This window comes from Schistocerca cancellata, chromosome 4 (genome assembly GCF_023864275.1).
Source record: "Schistocerca cancellata isolate TAMUIC-IGC-003103 chromosome 4, iqSchCanc2.1, whole genome shotgun sequence".
Taxonomy (NCBI): Eukaryota; Metazoa; Arthropoda; class Insecta; order Orthoptera; family Acrididae; genus Schistocerca; species Schistocerca cancellata.
The window spans coordinates 553,151,641-553,171,376 of NC_064629.1; the positions used below are offsets into that span (position 1 = coordinate 553,151,641).

The window sequence follows — 19,736 nt, forward strand, 5'->3', positions numbered from 1 at the left end:
TACTCTATTTATGACACTTACGTATGTGTAGGTTAATATTGCCTTTTACGCGGTAGTATTTATGCAGCAACTTCTGCAGCAGCTTCTGTAATCTTCAGAAACGTTCACATTCAAATATTGATTATACTCTAAAGCAGAGTTTTACAGGTTAAGGACCTTGATAGCTGGTAGAACACGCGCATCTTCGTATTTTAAAACTATTTTTATTAGGTTTTAGCCCTCCCAAGTGGGGCATTTTCGTTGTAAATGCTGTGTTCCCGCTGACTTACAGTGGTTCAGAGAAACAACAGAAAACAAACATCACCGTAAAGAGTGAATCACCAAAAAATTTTGTTTCGTGTAGGTCCAAGATATAAAAACGATATTTCCAGCAAATGATACTACTTAGGGACACGTAATTTTGTTTTACCGTTAATGCTTTTAACTCTTGTATCAATCTAGGTTCTTTTTATGGAACGAAGTACTTTTGTAATTGCCTTCGGAAGCTCTTAAAAGGACGAATACAGTGATGTAACGCTTGTTTGTGATAAAGCTGAAACCGTTCGCAAAAATATCCGAGCAATATGCTGAAATTGAAAGGCAAGGCGACCGGAAGCAGCTATTGTGTTGTAAACGTTGCCAAGTGGAGCTCTGGTACTGATGTGTAAACACTGCCAAGTGGGGCTCTGATATTGTGGTGTAAACACTGCTAAGTGGGGTTCTCAAAGCACGTAGCCGATTCCGGCTTCCTTCCTTTTATACTTCAGCACGTCTCTCGGATACTTTTGTAAAACTTTTCAATACCAACATTAACGAAAGCTGCACCACTTTACTAGACTTTTAAGAACTTTTTAATGCCATTAAAAACGTATATCGATCCATAATAAAAGTACTTGCTTCAGTATCTCGGTTGGTATAAGAGTTTAGTGTATTGCGCAGACAAAAAAATTATGCGCCCCTCTGCTTGCTATCGTTTACCAGAAACTTCGGTTCGATATTTTGAACCGTTCACGAAGTAAAAGGGGTACAGATGTTTGTCGATTCAGTTTGTACACGCCTGTCATGCTTCTCATGAATCGACAGATACCTTTACTCTAGAGTTTGAGAAAATATTTCAGTTTTCTTTTCTTCCATCGTAGGAGAAGTTCGTCCAAAACAAACTACTAGTTATCTTTTAAAATGATAATATTGCTCCATTTGAATATGTGTAGCACGCATCTCGTGGTCGTGCGGTAGCGTTCTCGCTTCCCACGCCCGGGTTCCCGGGTTCGATTCCCGGCGGAGTCAGGGATTTTCTCTGCCTCGTGATGGCTGGGTGTTGTGTGCTGTCCTTAGGTTAGTTAGGTTTAAGTAGTTCTAAGTTCGAGGGGACTTATGACCACAGCAGTTGAGTCCCATAGTGCTCAGAACCATTTGAATATGTGCTTTATTATTTCCACTACTAAGCATTCGGACTTTGACCCATTATCAAGTGCAACTGGGAAAGATATTAGTATTTTTTTGTAATATGTCATATTCCAAATATCACGTCAATGTTTCATTTTAATCCCTTATTATGGCTGTGGGCACCAATAAAGGAAAGATTATCAACTAGTCACGTGTTTCATGTGATGGGCAGAGTAAATGGAAAAATTCATTTCGATTCTAACTGTAAATAAAATGTTAAGTTGTAATTCTATGTGCTCGGTAAAGCAACGTTAATTTAATCTGTTACAATACTCAGTTCAGAGATAGTTACTAGCAGTCACAGAGGAAAAAAAACAAAAGTGGGTAACTGATTCTAGCAGCGACTTAGTACAGCTGCGCAGATTTCACATTTCTGTCGTAATGCTGCGTCTCTGAACTGAATCTCGCACCAGAAAACTTTGGGCGTTCGCACTCGGTTGTGTACATAAAACTGCATTTTAAACAATATTTTGCTTTTAATGGGGAACAAAATGATTCTTTCGTTGGTCCTGGGAATAGCATTTTGTTTGAGCTGATAGGCCTACACAGTGAGAGCCACAGCTCCAACGCTTCACCCTGCCCTACAGTGTTTGTCACACACGAGGAACCTTGAGCATATTATAGGCTCGGATGCAGGTTGGACCTAAATTCATCCTACAAAATTTTGTGTGTATTTTGGTATTAGGGACCAGTGGTCTCAGGTGGCACGTTACAGAGAAATTGCATTTCTTTTGATTCCTTACCCCCCCCCCCTCCATTGATCTCAGTAACTGTATTGCACTGCAAATATCTGCAAAACAGTGGATATGTCAGCACTGTGCCCTATGCGTATCGTCTGGAAACAAATTTGTTCACTCGCGGTACTTGGGCTGAAAAGTTCGCATTCAGTACTGGTCGGATTCTGTCTCCCGTTTGCTTTTCCAGCAGAGTTAGTTGCTCGTTATAGTGATGCACAGCCACATGGACAGCTGTACTGATAAAGAGTTATACGGTTTATACCTCGTGGGTGAGTTCACTGAATCAAAAGGAAGAATTGCACTAGGATGCTATGCTGAGGTGTTCCACAGGTTCATCGTCGGAGCTCGTGAGAAATACGGAACCCACAACAAACCTGTGGCGACACACAAGTCGGCTTGTCCGCCACATTTAGCGAACGCTCGGCTCCGTGCAGGGCCACCAGAAAATCAGTATGAAACTGAAAAGCTACCCATTAAAAGTCTTAACTTCGTCACGTGCTATCGAGAGCTTGTATGCATTGAAACTCGTAGTCAAAAATTGTCGAACTCGTCTGCAATAGTTACTCGCCTCCGCCAGAGACGGCTGCTGGTACTCGTAAGACCTGCAGTGTCACGTGCTGTGCCGTACCCACCACGGCCCGTCTTTCTCGGGAGCCTCGCTCATCCTGCTGGCTGTGAGCAGAGACTCAAATAAAATAAAAAAGGGGAACCTTGTTACAGGAGTGAATATTATTCTTTTTATAGGAGTAAATTGTTAATGAAGCTAATCTTTAACAGTAAACAGCTGACATGGTACGCGATGCGCAGGGCCAGTTGCAAGTTGCCTGCCTAACGGCTTTAAGGGGCAACAAAAATTTTATTTTCAATCATTCATATAATTATTGACGGAATTGAAAAAATAAAATTCTGTCATAATCTGCTCATTAAGATGAATAATCTTTAACACAATAGGACAAGTATTAAAGTTAGAAATTGTGTAAATGTCTTGAGGCAGCATAATTCATGGTGCGCAAATTACACTGAATATATTCCCTCATTATTTGAGGATGAGAGCACTCAGCGACTTCCAGTAAACTTTACACATAATTTCGAAACATTTTTTAAACGTTTTCTCGACGACACAAAATAATGAAAGGAGAAAAATCTATCGGTTACTGCATGTTCGCTCTTCAATTTCAGCATCAGGCATGACGTTTTAATTTATTACTTTTTTATCACTAACTGTATTATCAACACTTTTCGCTCGACACTTAGCTAGGGAGAAGTGACATTACATACACGGTAGTCTGATTCTTTAAAAAATCGGGGATGGGTGGGTTTACTGGTAGAATGCTACGAAATATAACTATAAATGACTCTTCATATACTAGTAACACATAAAATAACGATAAACTACATTCACTGCTACAAATAATACAGGTCCCTCTGCAGCATCAAGAGAGAATTTGAAGGCCCTGCAAAGCAGGCTAGCAGGTGGCATAGAAACGTGTTTACCTGCAGATTTGTACTCCTAAAAGCAATTTTCATCCAACGCACAATTTTATTCCTCCTAATGTGTGTCGAGAGGCACATTTTTCACAAAATCGGTGTTACATTACCGTTGCTGAAGAGGACGGCCGAGAGGCACACTGCCACGAGTCGAGCCGCGCGCTCCATCGCGAACGAAGTGTCTGCAGCCGCAGCGGACGCACCCCCTCCCCGCAACTTAATGGCATTTGAATAGCACTCGGCGCCATACATGTTTTTCCGACTATTAAGACAAAGTAGCAGACATCTCAAACTGCTTTGTTTTTACAATAAGCCGAAGTCCTTCTTAAATTTCTTGTTCGGCAGTCTGAATTGCTGGACGGTGCAAATACCGGGTGGTTATAATTCAACTTTCCGTATTTAACACGTTATAACACGGAGACTAATTACCGTACGAGGACCAAACTTGGTAATGTTAATGTCAAGGACATGGGGAAGAGACATAAGACAGAACCAATTCAATTTAAATACTTTTAATGTGCTGCTACGGTTCATTATACCATTGCATACGCCGGCCGTTTTGGCCGAGCGGTTCTAGGCGCTTCAGTCCGGAACTGCGATGCTGCTGCGGTCGCAGGTTCGAATCCTGCCTCGGGCATGGATGTGTGTGATGTCCTTAGGTTAGTTAGGTTTAAGTACCGGGTGATCAAAAAGTCAGTATAAATTTGAAAACTGAATAAATCACGGAATAATGTAGATAGAGAAGTACAAATTGACACACATGCTTGGAATGACATGGGGTTTTATTAGAACCAAAAAAATACAAAAGTTCAAAAAATGTCCCACAGCTGGCGCTTCATCTGATCAGAATAGCAATAATTAGCATAACAAAGGAAGACAAAGCAAAGATGATGTTCTTTGCAGGAAATGCTCAATATGACCACCATCATTCCTCAACAATAGTTGTAGTCGAGGAACAATGTTGTGAACAGCACTGTAAAGCATGTCCGAACTTATGGTGAGGCACTGGCGTCGGATGTTGATTTCAGCATCCCTAGAGATGTCGGTCGATCACGATACACTTGCGATTTCAGGTAACCCCAAAGCCAATAATCGCACGGACTGAGGTCTGGGGACCTGGGCGGCCAAGCATGACGAAAGTGGCGGCTGAGCACACGATCATCACCAAACGACGCGCGCAAGAGATCTTTCACGCGTCTAGTAATACTTTGTTTTTTTTTTTTAATTATTTGTTCTAATAAAACCCCATGTCATTCCAAGCATGTGTGTCAATTTTTACCTCTCTATCTACATTATTCCGCGGTTTATTAAGTTTTCAAATTTATACTGACTTTTTGATCACCCTGTAGTTCTAAGTCTAGGGGACTGATGACCTCAGATGTTAACTCCCATAGTGCTCAGAGCCATTTGAACCATTACATACCGGTATCATTACTGTTACAAAAGGGGCTCAATATGGCGTCCATCAGTGTTCAGAAGAGTCTTAAAGTTCAAGATTGTATTTTGTACAGCAGAAAGAAGCATGTCCGTAGGTATACTGTCTACCTCTCTTGATATGCTGCGCTTCAGATCAGCACATGTGTGAATGTTCCCCTGGTAAACCCTGTCCTTCAGGTAGCCCCACAACCAGAAATCACAGGGAGTGAAATCAGATGATCGTGCCGACCAAGCATTTGGAAACGATCGGCTGATAATTCGATTGTTTCGAAATATGTTCCAGAGAAGCAGGTGAACTTCACGACCGATGTACGGTGGGATTCCATCTTGCATGAAAAGTGTTGAGTTCAATGCGTCTCTCTCCTGTAGGGCGGGTATGACATGCTGGCGAAGCATATCGCAGCAACGCTAACCAGTCACACTGCACGTCTTTGGTCCTCGAGCGCCAACCTATTCAAAAAAGAATGGGCCAATGATGAACGTAGCAGTGAAGCCACACCATACGGTGACACGTTCACCATACAGAGGAACTTCGTACTCAGTGACTGGAGGTGAAGATCCACACACTTGGCAATTCTGTGTGTTCACCTCACCTGTCAGAGAAAAATGAGTTTCGTCTATCCATAGGATGGTCCTTGCGAGAAAGTGGACAGCGAAGTCAACACGTCGTTGTGCGTCCTGTGGTGCAAGCTGCTGTGCGATATGGTTATTGTACGAATACCATTTGAGAATGGTTCGAGGCACCTTCAGTACAGTGCGCTAGGGATGTTCAACTGTCGTGACACAGCAAGAGCACTGCCTGACGATCGGGAATTGCGCACAGCGTTGTCTATCGTAGGAACTGCGATTTCATCAACCACCTGTGGTGCAACCGGTCGTCGGCCTCTTCCCCGAGCGACGCCAAGTTCTCTAGATGATTCGAACTTCATCATGCTCCGTACAACAGGTGAAGAAGGAGGACTCTTCCGTAATCCTTTCAGCCGGTGATATTCTCGAAGTGCGGCTGCAACATTACTTTTGTTTCGATAATAGAGCTTCAACAACAATGCCCTGCTCCTTTTGTCCAAGCTCATGTTGACACGTCAACAGATGCACTGCGACTGGTCAGGTGTGTGATAGTATGAATCACAATGACTGATTACGGCACCTGGTGGCCATAGTTGGAACTGGACGGTGGCGCTGTGACGCATGGAAATCACCCACCACATACTCTGGACATTAATGCTACCCAGTCTGGTACTCGTATGGTAATTAGTTTCCGCGTTATAACGTGCTAAATAGGGAAAGTTTAATTATAACCAGCCGGCCGTATGGCCATGCGGTTCTAGGCGCTACAGTCTGGAACCGAGCGTCCGCTACCGTCGCAGGTTCGAATCTTGCCTCGGGCATGGATGTGTGTGATGTCCTTATGTTAGTTAGGTTTAATTTTAGTGCTCAGAGCCATTTGAACTATTTTTAATTATAACCATCCGATATATCATAACTAATAGCGAAAATTGACTGGGTGAAATTATAGAATAATAGGCGCAAAAAGTTACAGTAAACATTGGTCTGCAAAGGAACCATTCGCGAGATGTGGAAGTAACTTCAGGTGTGCTCCAGGAAATATGTTGCGACCCTTACTGTTCATGTCGCATATTAACCCTCGAGTGGGCGCGCCGTATTTTATGACATGAGCGGTGCGTGGCGCACTTTGTACACCTGTAAAGAATAGTTGTCCTTATGTTGCCAAGGTAAACGTGTATGAGCAAAATCACAGTTTAATTTTAGTTTAACTAAAAAATGATAAAATATACTCACATTTTATAAGCTAAATAACTGTTTAATTAAACAGTAATAAAATAAACCTTTCAGTATATCATTCTGGTGTCGCATGGAACTGTTACCCCACAGTAATGATCCATTCGAAGCATTAAACAGTGCAGTTGGATCAGATCCCTGCCAACCGCATATCTGATTACTAATTATCTCGTAGATAAATGTCTGATTGTGGGATTGTGCTGCTAGTTCCGAATCTGGGCATTTTCTTGCACGGGTCGTAAACTTTTTCTCGCCTAGGTTGCTGTTTATTTAATATTACTGCTTCTCCTTATTACTGTGTTACCTGAAGCAATAATGAAGGAATAGAACGTGCTCGCAATTGTAAAACAACAATGGAATGGAACAAAACAATGTTATTTGTGATTGGCGCACTTGATACACAGGGGCGCCCTCTTGCGGGTTAATGACCTTGTAGACAAGGTAACTGTAGCCTCAGATTTTTCGCACATTATGCAGTTATCTATAAAGAAGTACGGCCTGAAAGGAGCTGCGTAATATCAAATTATATGTTGATAAAATTTCAAAGTGGTGCAGAAGTTGGCAAACATGCTTTAAACGTCAGTAAATGTAAAACTTTGCACTTAGAACTACAATATCAATAATTCACAATAAGAATTAATCAACTTATACAAATACATGGGAGTAACAACTTATAGAGAAATGAAATAAAATGACTACATAGGCTCGGCCGTAGGTTAAGGCAGGTGTCAGACTTTGATTCATTGGCAGAACACTGGGAAAATACGGTCAGTTCACAAAAGAGACTGCTTAAAAATCTTTTCTACGCCCCATGTTCTATTCCATGTTCGAAACGTGTGGGACCCATAGAAAATAGGGCTGTCAGTGGATATTGATCGTATACTCTACGCTGTACGACCGGTGAAAGATTTGTTTAACCCATGGGAGAGCGCCACTGAAATGTTGACAAACCTGAACTGGATGACTCATGGAGAGATACATCAATTATCCAGCAGAATCCTACTTAGAGAGTTTCGAAAACTAGAGAAGAAGCCAGATATTCTTCTTCCCAATAGGAATCACGGAAACAAAGTTAGAACAATTACAAAATGCACTGAGATATTTAGGCAGTCATTCTTCCCACATTCCATACGCACTTGGAAAGGTGAAAAGCTCTAACATCTGGTATTGTGCTTAGTGTCCTCTACACTACACTTCAGAGTGGTCTGTAGAGTATGGACGTAGATACAGATGCAGATTACCATGAAATCTGCGAATGTTCTGCAGTATACAGTCAACCATTTACTTGACTTGTTCCAACTTTTTAAAGTCTCCGCAACAGCCCCAGAAGATTAAAATAGAGTGTTGGTAAGCCTGATATTTTGAGATTGTTGTCATTTTTCGAACCTGAAACACTGATACGCTAGGCCAGGTACAGCCAACGACTCAGCTCGTTGCGGTGCTCACAACTGCCTGCGAAGATCTCTTGCCTGAGAGCACACTTTCCCCTCTACCACGCCAAGCTGTCTGAAAGTGAAGAGGGAGAAGGGGGAAGTGAACTGCGAAAGTGCTGCATGCAGCATGCGGATTTGTTCCGTATTTCATATTTCTCAACAACATGCATCAGAAACAAAACAAATTTTTAGCATTATTTATTTCTCAGGTTACCTTCCATTCGGAAAGTGGGTGCACTCAAAAAACTGTGGTATTCAAAGAATTGTGACGGACACTAGAACAACAGGGACTTACATGTATTGTGAATAGAAATTAGTGCATTGAGAATGGCTAGCTACTAGCTGAAATCTGGATTTGCGTAAAAAAATTTAAAAAAGGACGGCTAATTGCTGCACTCCATAATTTATATTATTTATTTATTTACTTTTGGCGCCCAGAAGACATAATAATATTTTATATCTGGTACAAACTGTCGGCATATAGGCAGACAAAGAAAGTTCCGCAGATTTTCATCGCTCAAGTTGCCAAGTTATTTAGTTTAATAATAGAAAGAAAAGCGTTTCATGCAGATATGTTGATTTAAACATTGATATCACCTTCGTAACCTCGTTATGAAAACGTGCACACTCTTCAAGAGGAACACAATGTGAAACACCTGGTAGTTATAACGTAAAGTAACTGTCTTTTTAAAGGGAATTACATTCCAGATCTACTAGTTCCATTTACAGATGCACGGGAGTGCTTTCATGAGAGTTGGCAAGTGGTATCAAAAACAGTTCGAAAACATATTTAAGACTAGCAGTGTCCTGAAACGTTTAGAAATCTGTTTCTGTGATTCTTTCAACACCACAATGGATTGTTCAAAATTCGCTTTCTCTTTAACGCCAGTGAGCTTAGCGAAATGGTCATTGTTCCTTGTTAGAGACTGTCCCTTCCACAACGCGATTTTCTCTTTAAATGCATCCACTTTCGGCATTAAATCATAAATAAATTTTTTCTCACTTTTCAGTGTCTTACTGAGAGCAGTCTGCAGTCAATTCTATTTCAAATGCAGGCTCTGCAATCCATTCAGACTCTTCTAATTTTCGTTCTTGCTTTCGTTTTACTTTTATAAATACTACAATAGCGGTTCCCAAATCGAAAACTCGTTCCAAGCATGTCCTTTAACTTAACCAACGTACACTACTGGCCATTAAAATTGCTACACCCCGAAGATGACGTGCCACAGACGCGAAATTTAACCGACAGGAAGAAGATGCTCTGATATGCAAATGATTACTTTTCAGAGCATTCACACAAAGTTGGCGCCGGTGGCGACACCTACAACGTGCTGACATGAGGAAAGTTTCCAACCGATTTCTCACACACAAACAGCAGTTGAACGGCGTTGCCTGGTGAAACGTTGTTGTGATGCCTCGTGTAAGGAGGAGACATGCGTACCATCACGTTTCCGACTTTGATAAAGGTCGGATTGTAGCCTATCGCAATTGAGGTTTATTGTATCGCGAAATTGCTGCTCGCGTTGATCGAGATCCTATAACTGTTAGCAGAATACGAAATCGGTGGGTTCAGGAGGGTAATACGGAACGCCGTGCTGGATCCCAATGGCCTCGTATCACTAGCAGTCGAGATGACAGGCATCTAATCCGCATGGCTGTAACGGATCGTGCAGCCACGTCTCGATCCCTGAGTCAACAGATGGGGACGTTTGCAAGACAACAACCATCTGCACGAACAGTTCGACGACGTTTGAAGCAGCATGCACTATCACCTCGGAGACCATGGCTGCAGTTACCCTTGACGCTGTATCACAGGCAGGAGCGCCTGCGATGGTGTACTCAACGACGAACCTGGGTGCACGAATGGCAAAACGTCATTCTTTCGGATGAATCCAGGTTCTGTTTACAGCATCATGATGGTCTCATCCGTGTTTGGCGACATCGCAGTGAACGCACATTGGAAGCGTGTATTCGTCATCGCGATACTGGCGTATCACTCGGCGTGATGGTATGGGGCGCCATTGGTTACACGTCTCGGTCACCTCTTCTTCGCATTGACGGCACTTTGAACAGTGGACGTTACATTTCGGATGTGTTACGACCCGTGGCTCTACCCTACATTCGATCCCTGCGAAACCTTACATTTCAGCAGGATAATGCACGACCGCATGTTGCAGGTTCTGTACGGGCCTTTATGGATACAGAAAATGTTCGACTGCTGACCTGGTCAGCACATTCTCCAGATCTCTCACAATTTGAAAACGTCTGGTCAATGGTGGCGGAGCAACTGGGTCGCCACAATAGGTCATCCGCCTTAAACGACTGAGAGAAATTTCGGGAAACCTAAGTCTGAATGGTCGAACGGAGATCTGATCCGTCGTTCTCCAGAAAACTACAGACAAAGGACTTTTCTTGTGATAGTCTTTTTATTAACTATCGAAATTAAAAACATCTGGGGGTTCATATTTTTTCAGTTTGAAGTGATTGTTTGATTATGGCTTCACGTTCTTCTCGAACCTACAAGCAGTCATTCTTTAGTTTTTTCTTTATTGTGCAAAAATCTCGATCATTAGGTAGAAATGAATAATCTCTAATGGGAAAATAATACATTATCTCCTGGAAACGTTCCATTTTTGGATCACTTTCAATAGTAATGTCACAGGAACACATGAATACAATGGACTATTGCTAATTCAAACCTCGATAAATCAAATGTCTCGATAAATCAAACTTATTGTCAGACCCAGTGAAAACGTTCTATAAGTAGACAAAATCCTATGTCTTTTGGTCCACTGGATAAATCAAAGCGTTTGTCATGAAAGATCACTCCGAAAACACTGTACGACTCAAGGTCAGCGGATATGTGACGCTCGGTAATTGGAATTGTTTCGTCAATTGTTCAGATAATTGCTTCGTTATCAGCTCTTCGCGACACATCTTTTTTTTTCTCAGTAACACATAATTTCCTATGGAACATACAGCAGTTAAGAAAAATACCTTCAACGAACTACAAGTTTTGACTTTCGCAGAAAAGAAGCAGACTGTTCAGGCCGTTGAATGTGAAAAGAAAAGGAGGTGATGTAGCGGAAAGTTTCGGGGATCCGTCATCCACGCAAACGACAGTCTTGTAGCAGAAACGTTATGGTTACCGAAAACATAACATAAGGAGGGACGAAGGGGCCCTGCAAGGTAGTTCCTACCTCTTGAAGGATGCGTACTGAAGTGGCTTAGTCAATATAGAGGACAAAACATATATGTCGCATGTTGTACTATGTTAATCTGGGCACTGAAAGGTTCAGAAGTGAATGATGGACATAGTAATTTCGTTTTTAGGGTGACTTGTAGAGAAAAAGCTAGAGCTGATGACAGTTTGTGCAGCATCAATGAAATTAAAGTACTTTATATTTTTTCGGAAATTTGTATCTGCCTCGCGCGTTTAAAATGTTGAAATAAAAACAATTGTTGTTAAAAAATCAATTATCTTTTAATTTGAGTTCTAGTTGTTATCTGTTGTTTCCCTTTCTAAAGAAATATGTGTTACTGTAACTACAGTACCACTTGTAATTTATACTTTTATTTGGACTTTTCCTGATCTCACCTTGATCAGTTAAACTTTCGTTAAATCGAACTGTCAGTTATTCGAACATTTTGCTAGTTGTCTTGAATTTGGAATCATCGAGGTACAACTGTCTCTCTATACACGCTCACAGTAGATTCTCTGCTGAAAAACACAGTCCTTGAAAGATGATTATAATGTGACCGTATTACTTGAAGCATATCCTTTGATAATACACAATACACCAGCACAGCATTGTGTGAAAGCGGTGTAATACCATCTACCTACCAACTGTAGCAGAAACCACACGAGTCACTCGCTTACGTTGCAGTAATCGCTTTTTTCTATGGTCCCATATCTTCAAGACGAAGCGCCGGACTGGCGTGATTTCTACAGGCATTGTGTGTTGCTCCTATACTAGACCATTAAAGCCATAAAACGTGTTACAAAAAATTCCAGACTTAGTGGTTTCTGCAACCACCGATTCAAATGATAAATACGTCAAAGCTTGAAATTCCATTTCTATCAGTCCGATTTCTGCAAACCGCCAATTTTTTTCTTGTCTGTTCGTTGCCTCCATTTATGTTGGACGTATTGTTAAAAATAAATAAAGTCAGACCAGGAGAACGATGATATATGCTGCTATTTCGTTCCGAAGATTGGTTTAAACCAACTCTCCATGCTAGGCAGCCTGTAAAATTCTCTTGATCTCTATGTAACTACTGCAACCTACGTTTTTACCCTTCGTTTCCCTCGATTGCCAAATCTACTACCTCTTCTGCCTCAAGGTGTGCCATAAATATCTTTAATTCCCAGTTAGATTCAGTAGATCCTCATTCGCTATACCATCTACCCACATAATTGTCAGCATTCTCCTGTAACACCACATTTCAAAAGCTTCAATTCTCTTCTTGTATGAATTGCTTATCGTTCACGTTTTACTTCCGTTCAAGGTTACAGAAGGCTACACTCCAGACAAACACCTTAAGAAAAGATTTCCTAACATTTAAATTTATGTTCGATGTAGCCAAAGATCTCTTCTTCAGGAACACTTTTTAGGTTACTGCAAATCTGACTGTTATATCCTCTCCACTTCGGTCGTCATTATGTATTTTTTCGCAAACAGTATAACTTATCTAATACTTTTAGTGTCTTATTTCCTATTCTTATTCTATTAGCATCGCCTCGTTTTATTTGGCTACATTCCGTTACTCTTGTTTCACTTTTTTATGTTAATTTTATAGCCTCATTTAAACTCAATATCCCTCCTTTTAAAGTGATCTTGCAAGTTATTTGCCGCCTGTGACAGAATTACAACGTCATTACCAAACCTGAAAAGTTTTAATTGTTCTCGTTGATCTTTAATTTTCTTTCCAAACCTATTGCCTCTTCCCTTTCCACAATATTGTCTTACAGTTCGTTTCCTTTGCATAGCCCTTCTATATATTCCTTCCACCTTTCAGCCTACCATTCTTCTTTGCTTAGTATTGGTTTGCCGTCTTAGTTCTTGATACTCACAAAGCAGTTTCCGTTTTCTTTGAAGTTTTCATTAATTTTCCTCATAGATGCTACTCCAAATTATATTTTTCCTTTAGTCAGCCCCCGTTTTAGTCGCCTGTTTTCTCTTTTGCCTAATTCATTTGATGCAGTTTTATATTTTTTCTTTTGTTAGTTACATTCAGTAACTCGTGAATAATATAAAAGCTTCTACTGGACATTGTTATTTTGTCTATTTCATCCCCAGCTGCCTTCACTGTTTCATTTCTCAAAGCCTCACATTTATCTTCTGTTGTATTCCTTACTATTTTTCAGTCAATAGTTGTCTTAATGCTTCATTTCAAAATCTCGACAATTTCTGGTTCTTTTAACTTATCCAGGTTCCCTCTTAATTTCCTACCTTTCCAAAATTTATTCAGTTTTAATCTGCAGTTAATAACCAATAAATTATGATCAAAGCCCACATCTGCCTCTGGAAATGGTTTGCAGTTTAAAATCTCATTTCTAAACCTCTGTCTTACCATTGCATAGTCTATCTGATACTTATCGGTATCTCCATATCTCTTCCACGTACACAGTCACCTTTAATGATTTTTAAACCAAGTGTTAGATGTGATGAAATACGCTTAGTGTTAAATTATACCATGCGGCTTCCCCTTTCACTCCTTTCCTCCAGTCACCTACTGTTTTTTCTCTTCCTTTTCTTTCTACCAAATAATAATCCCCCATTAGAATAATTTTTCCACCTTCCTTATCCATCTGAATAACATCTTTCGTCTTTTAATACATTACTTCACTCACTTCATCCTCTGCGGAGCTAGCAGGGAAATATAATTGCTCTGCTGCCGTGCTTTTTTTTTATTTATTTGCAACACGCTCCATTACCATATTTGTAATACTACATTTGTGTATTGTGCGTATGTGTGGGGTGGAGTGTAATGTATGTTTTGTATGATGCTGAGCGAAGGGAGAGTGCGAAGCCCAGTGCCCGTAGGTTACTTCTCGCGAAGAGCACGAAGGGGGCCACCAAGCGTTATGTCCCCATCCGACAGATGGCGCACCATCAACAGTGTTACACACCTTCACTTCATGAGTCACTGCGGAGAGGTTTGGTATTTAAAGCAGAACAATAGCGCAATCTATTCAGTAACTTAAAGCTACCACTTCGCCTCCCCTTGCCGGTCAAATACTGGCAATGAAGATTTTGCCCACCATCAGGCCTCGAACCGGCTCACCTCAGCATCGAGCACCACCGCACAAGCGTGTGTTAGCGACCTCGGCTTCGGAGGCAGGTTTGCCGTGAGTGTTGCCTTTCTATCAACACAGCCTGACAAAAAAAGTGAAGCACCCAGAAGGGGAGGAGGAAATGAAATGTAACTTCTCGTGTTGACAAGGTATGTGATGTTAATTCAGTGATTACAAAATCGAGTCAAATTTACCAAACAAACTTGGAAATAAGAGCCGACTTATCAGTATTATGTGGCACCCCCTCTGGCCTGACGTTTACGCTGATTCGTTTGCGAAGGATCTCATAAAGGTGTTGTATCCACTCCTAAGCAGACTCGCCCACAACTGTTGTCACTGGTGCTTGATATTGTGGGTACTGGCACTGGGACACAGTTGACGTCCAAGCTGATCCCACACAGGTTATAGTGGGGACAGATCTGGCCATGTTGCTGGTCATAGAGATGCGTCCCGTGTGTGGACGAGCCTTGTCCTGTTAAAAAATGGCACCACGATACTGTCACATGAGAGGCCGCACGTGAAGACGCAGGATGTCCGTGATTTACAGTCATGCTGTCATAGTTCCCTCAATCACTACCAGCCGTGACCTGAAGTCATATCTGATGGCTGCTCACAACAAGACGCCAGAAATAACACCACTGTGCCTCTCCAAAACATTGGAAGAATATGACCCCTTTTCAGGTTGGCACCATACTCGTCGACGATGGTCATCCAGGATAGTGTACACCCGTGATCGCTGAACATAACACAGTGCCATTCATCAGGAATCCGTGCTTCCCTGTCACGGCACCATTCCAAACTCAGCTGTTTGTGTTTTGGTGTTAACGGCAGCCTACGCATGGGACGCTAATTCCCTAGTCTGGCTGCTGGTAGTCTCGGAACAACGTTGCTGGATGACATAGAATATTGCAGGGAGCACTACTGCTTGTTCTCGCATGGCAAGCGCAGATGTGAAGAGATCACGATGCACTTGGTGCACAAGCAGGCAATCCTCCCTTGTGCTTGTCAGCCGTGGTTGATCCGAACCTTGACGACGAATTCCCCACAATTCTATACATAGCACTATTCGTCTCGTGGGCCAGATTTACAACCAAAATGAGGCTCCTTTTAAACTCTGTCAGGTGCTTATAACGCTGTCTCAAACTGGTACACAGATTCTCTGCGCTCTTCACAGTCATCACTCAACATCCGACGCTGTTCACGCCCTTTATATCCCCTACCAGGCATGGGAACAACATAAAACACGAACAACACTAATTTACTCTGGTGTCCGTTCTACCTTTCACAGACAATTTAAAATCTAATCATTTAAAAACCACCTGTGGTGTGTACGTGTACAAAGTTACATTAAAATTCAGCAATTTGTTCTGGGTGTTTTACTTTTTTTGTCAGTCAATGAATCTTGTCCTCTATAATGCGTTCATTACACTGTCCGCAGTAGGTGACACACATTACTATTTTCTTATTGATTATTGGGCCTGGTCCTGCATTACCCGACCGCCTGTGGGCTGAGGATGAGTCGGCGGCCAGTCGGTACCGTTGGGCCTTCCAAGGTCTGTTCGGACGGAAAGAGAGAGAGAGAGAGAAGCTTAAAGAACTTTAACATTTATAAATAATCTTTATACACTCCTGGAAATGGAAAAAAGAACACATTGACACCGGTGTGTCAGACCCACCATACTTGCTCCGGACACTGCGAGAGGGCTGTACAAGCAATGATCACACGCACGGCACAGCGGACACACCAGGAACCGCGATGTTGGCCGTCGAATGGCGCTAGCTGAGCAGCATTTGTGCACCGCCGCCGTCAGTGTCAGCGAGTTTGCCGTGGCATACGGAGCTCCATCGCAGTCTTTAACACTGGTAGCATGCCGCGACAGCGTGGACGTGAACCGTATGTGCAGTTGACGGACTTTGAGCGAGGGCGTATAGTGGGCATGCGGGAGGCCGGGTGGACGTACCGCCGAATTGCTCAACACGTGGGGCGTGAGGTCTCCACAGTACATCGATGTTGTCGCCAGTGGTCGGCGGAAGGTGCACGTGCCCGTCGACCTGGGACCGGACCACAGTGACGCAAGGATGCACGGCAAGACCGTAGGATCCTACGCAGTGCCGTAGGGGCCGCACCGCCACTTCCCAGCAAATTAGGGACACTGTTGCTCCTGGGGTATCGGCGAGGACCATTCGCAACCGTCTCCATGAAGCTGGGCTACGGTCCCGCACACCGTTAGGCCGTCTTCCGCTCACGCCCCAACATCGTGCAGCCCGCCTCCAGTGGTGTCGCGACAGGCGTGAATGGAGGGACGAATGGAGACGTGTCGTCTTCAGCGATGAGAGTCGCTTCTGCCTTGGTGCCAATGATGGTCGTATGCGTGTTTGGCGCCGTGCAGGTGAGCGCCACAATCAGGACTGCATACGACCGAGGCACACAGGGCCAACACCCGGCATCATGGTGTGGGGAGCGATCTCCTACACTGGCCGTACACCACTGGTGATCGTCGAGGGGACACTGAATAGTGCACGGTACATCCAAACCGTCATCGAACCCATCGTTCTACCATTCCTAGACCGGCAAGGGAACTTGCTGTTCCAACAGGACAATGCGCGTCCGCATGTATCCCGTGCCACCCAACGTGCTCTAGAAGGTGTAAGTTAACTACCCTGGCCAGCAAGATCTCCGGATCTGTCCCCCATTGAGCATGTTTGGGACTGGATGAAGCGTCGTCTCACGCGGTCTGCACGTCCAGCACGAACGCTGGTCCAACTGAGGCGCCAGGTGGAAATGGCATGGCAAGCCGTTCCACAGGACCACATCCAGCATCTCTACGATGGTCTCCATGGGAGAATAGCAGCCTGCATTGCTGCGAAAGGTGGATATACACTGTACTAGTGCCGACATTGTGCATGCTCTGTTGCCTGTGTCTATGTGCCTGTGGTTCTGTCAGTGTGATCATGTGATGTATCTGACCCCAGGAATGTGTCAATAAAGTTTCCCCTTCCTGGGACAATGAATTCACGGTGTTCTTATTTCAATTTCCAGGAGTGTATATTTATAGAACAGAAGTAAGGTTAGTGAATAGTATAAAGCAGTTTGTTATTAATGTATTCAAGGAAATAGTACATATTAAACCTTAACTAACAAATACGTAGCAAGTTTTTGATTCGTTTGTTTAAGTGTCAAAATTCTCTAAGTCCTGTAAACCCAGAACCATTTGGTTGTTCTTCGCCGTCACTTGTACCTCTCGAAGATACAGATTGAATAGAAAGAGGACGGAATAAATAACGCCATGTATTCGTGGAAGTAGCAGTCCTTGCTCTAGGCTGAAGATCACGCAGTTCATTAGCGACGTGTTCACCATGAGTTGTTTATTCACTGCTTGTTGTAATTCTGCGTATGCTTCTTCTCAACGTTAAGAATATGGTGATGCAAGTGTGTACCGTTTAGCTCCCATCTTGGGTGAAAGAAATTGCCTCACACTTCCTTCATTATCTGACAGATTTGTAACCCCATCAGACTGTATTTGTTGGCTGGGAGTTGGGGAGTTGGTGTGGTAGTAAGCTGACTCTCAGATGCATCAGACGCAAAATCGTCTTCTTCCTATAGAAGAAAGAAATACAAGCTGGAGCTAATTCGTTTCCATAAAATAAGTATGTGCTATCTTTATTTATGTTGTACATTCCACCAAATGAAGATGAGTGCAAGATAATAGCTAATGATTTTGAGAAAACTTGGAACTACTTACACTGTATCGGATCTATGGATGGGAAACACATAGTACTTCAGAGCCCAAAGAACAGTCGAAACTTGTTCTTTAATTACAAGGGGTACTGCAGTATTGTTTAGATGGGGACTGCAAATACAACTATTGTTTCTTGTGTGCGAATGTTGACTGTCAACGGAGGACTTCTGACGGAGAAATGTTTCGCCAAACTTCATTTTGCTAAAAACGAACGAAGAACTCAGATTACCGACTCCTCGATCTCTCCCTGGGAATGAAGTGTAACCTCCTTACGATTTAGTGGCTGATGACGCATTTCACCTACAGGTACAAGTCATGAAGCCTTATCCAAGAAATCAAGAAAAATATTCTAGGAACAGAATATACGATTATACACAAGCATTAAGAGTAATGGAAAATACTTTCGGATAATTAGCATCAGTGCTTCGTGTATTTCTAAAACCTTTAATGGTAAGTGCTGAAAACGCAGAAACTATCTACATATTTTTTAAACAAAAGCAATCATTTAAGGACTCCTTATCCACCTTGTGGAATGTTAGATATTGATACATAATATGGAACTGTTATTCGAGGATAATGCCGGACGGTTGTCGAAGATGATACAGGTATGGTGAATTTACGGCGCAAAGCTGGTGAAGATGAAAAAGACGTCTGGGATGAATGCATCAAGTATTTTGTGTAAAGGGAAGGAAATGTATCGTGGAAAGACAAATACTAATAGACAAAACACAAACTCTGCGAATGCAAAATAAATGTGTTTAGCTGTGTTACTATTTTGTGACTTAATTTCTCCCTGTCACACACAAGTATCAAAAGTGGAAGATCAAGTCAAGAGAAGTTTTTTTAATTTTTTTACTAGAATTTAAATTGGGAAACTAATTTTTATTTACTAGAATCTAAATTGGAAAACACTTTTGTATGGAAGCTGTAAATAAATCCTATATTAATTATTTGTAAGTCGTTTTGTGATTTTTTTATTACAACAGTTTTTAATACATTAAAATCATTACCCTATTTTCTTTTTACTCCCCCACAATCCTTTTCGTCTCACTTATACATTATGAAGACCAAAAGCTGTCGCGAAACGTTTCTTACGTGGTATGGCCAGTGATGGTTGGTTTGCTGCCAGCGGGCAAACTTGAAGTCATTATTGCGCGCCGTAGCTACAGTATACATGGCGACACTGTTGTTCATGATCTTGTGGCAGCCGGTTTCAGAGGTGAAAGGGGTGGGGGAGGAATGCAGCCCGCGGACCAACAATTATAATACATAGCAGTGGTGTGTGGTTTTTATTTTCATATCCAGGCAGTTTTGTTGAAGCGAAACACAATAAGAAAGAGCTTTCGAAAAGCTGGCATCAAAAAAGACGAAAATGAGA

General features: G+C 42.3%; 1 protein-coding gene across 1 annotated transcript in view; it reads right to left on the bottom strand.

Moving 5' to 3' along the window:
* Nucleotides 1–19,534, bottom strand: part of LOC126184320 (trypsin-1-like) — a 172,512-nt gene extending 152,978 nt beyond the window's left edge. Inside the window, exon 1 of the mRNA XM_049926696.1 lies at nucleotides 19,454–19,534. Coding sequence (XP_049782653.1) covers nucleotides 19,454–19,534 — 81 coding nt within the window. The remainder of the gene's footprint in view (nucleotides 1–19,453) is intronic.
* Between the last annotated feature and the right edge of the window lie 202 nt (nucleotides 19,535–19,736).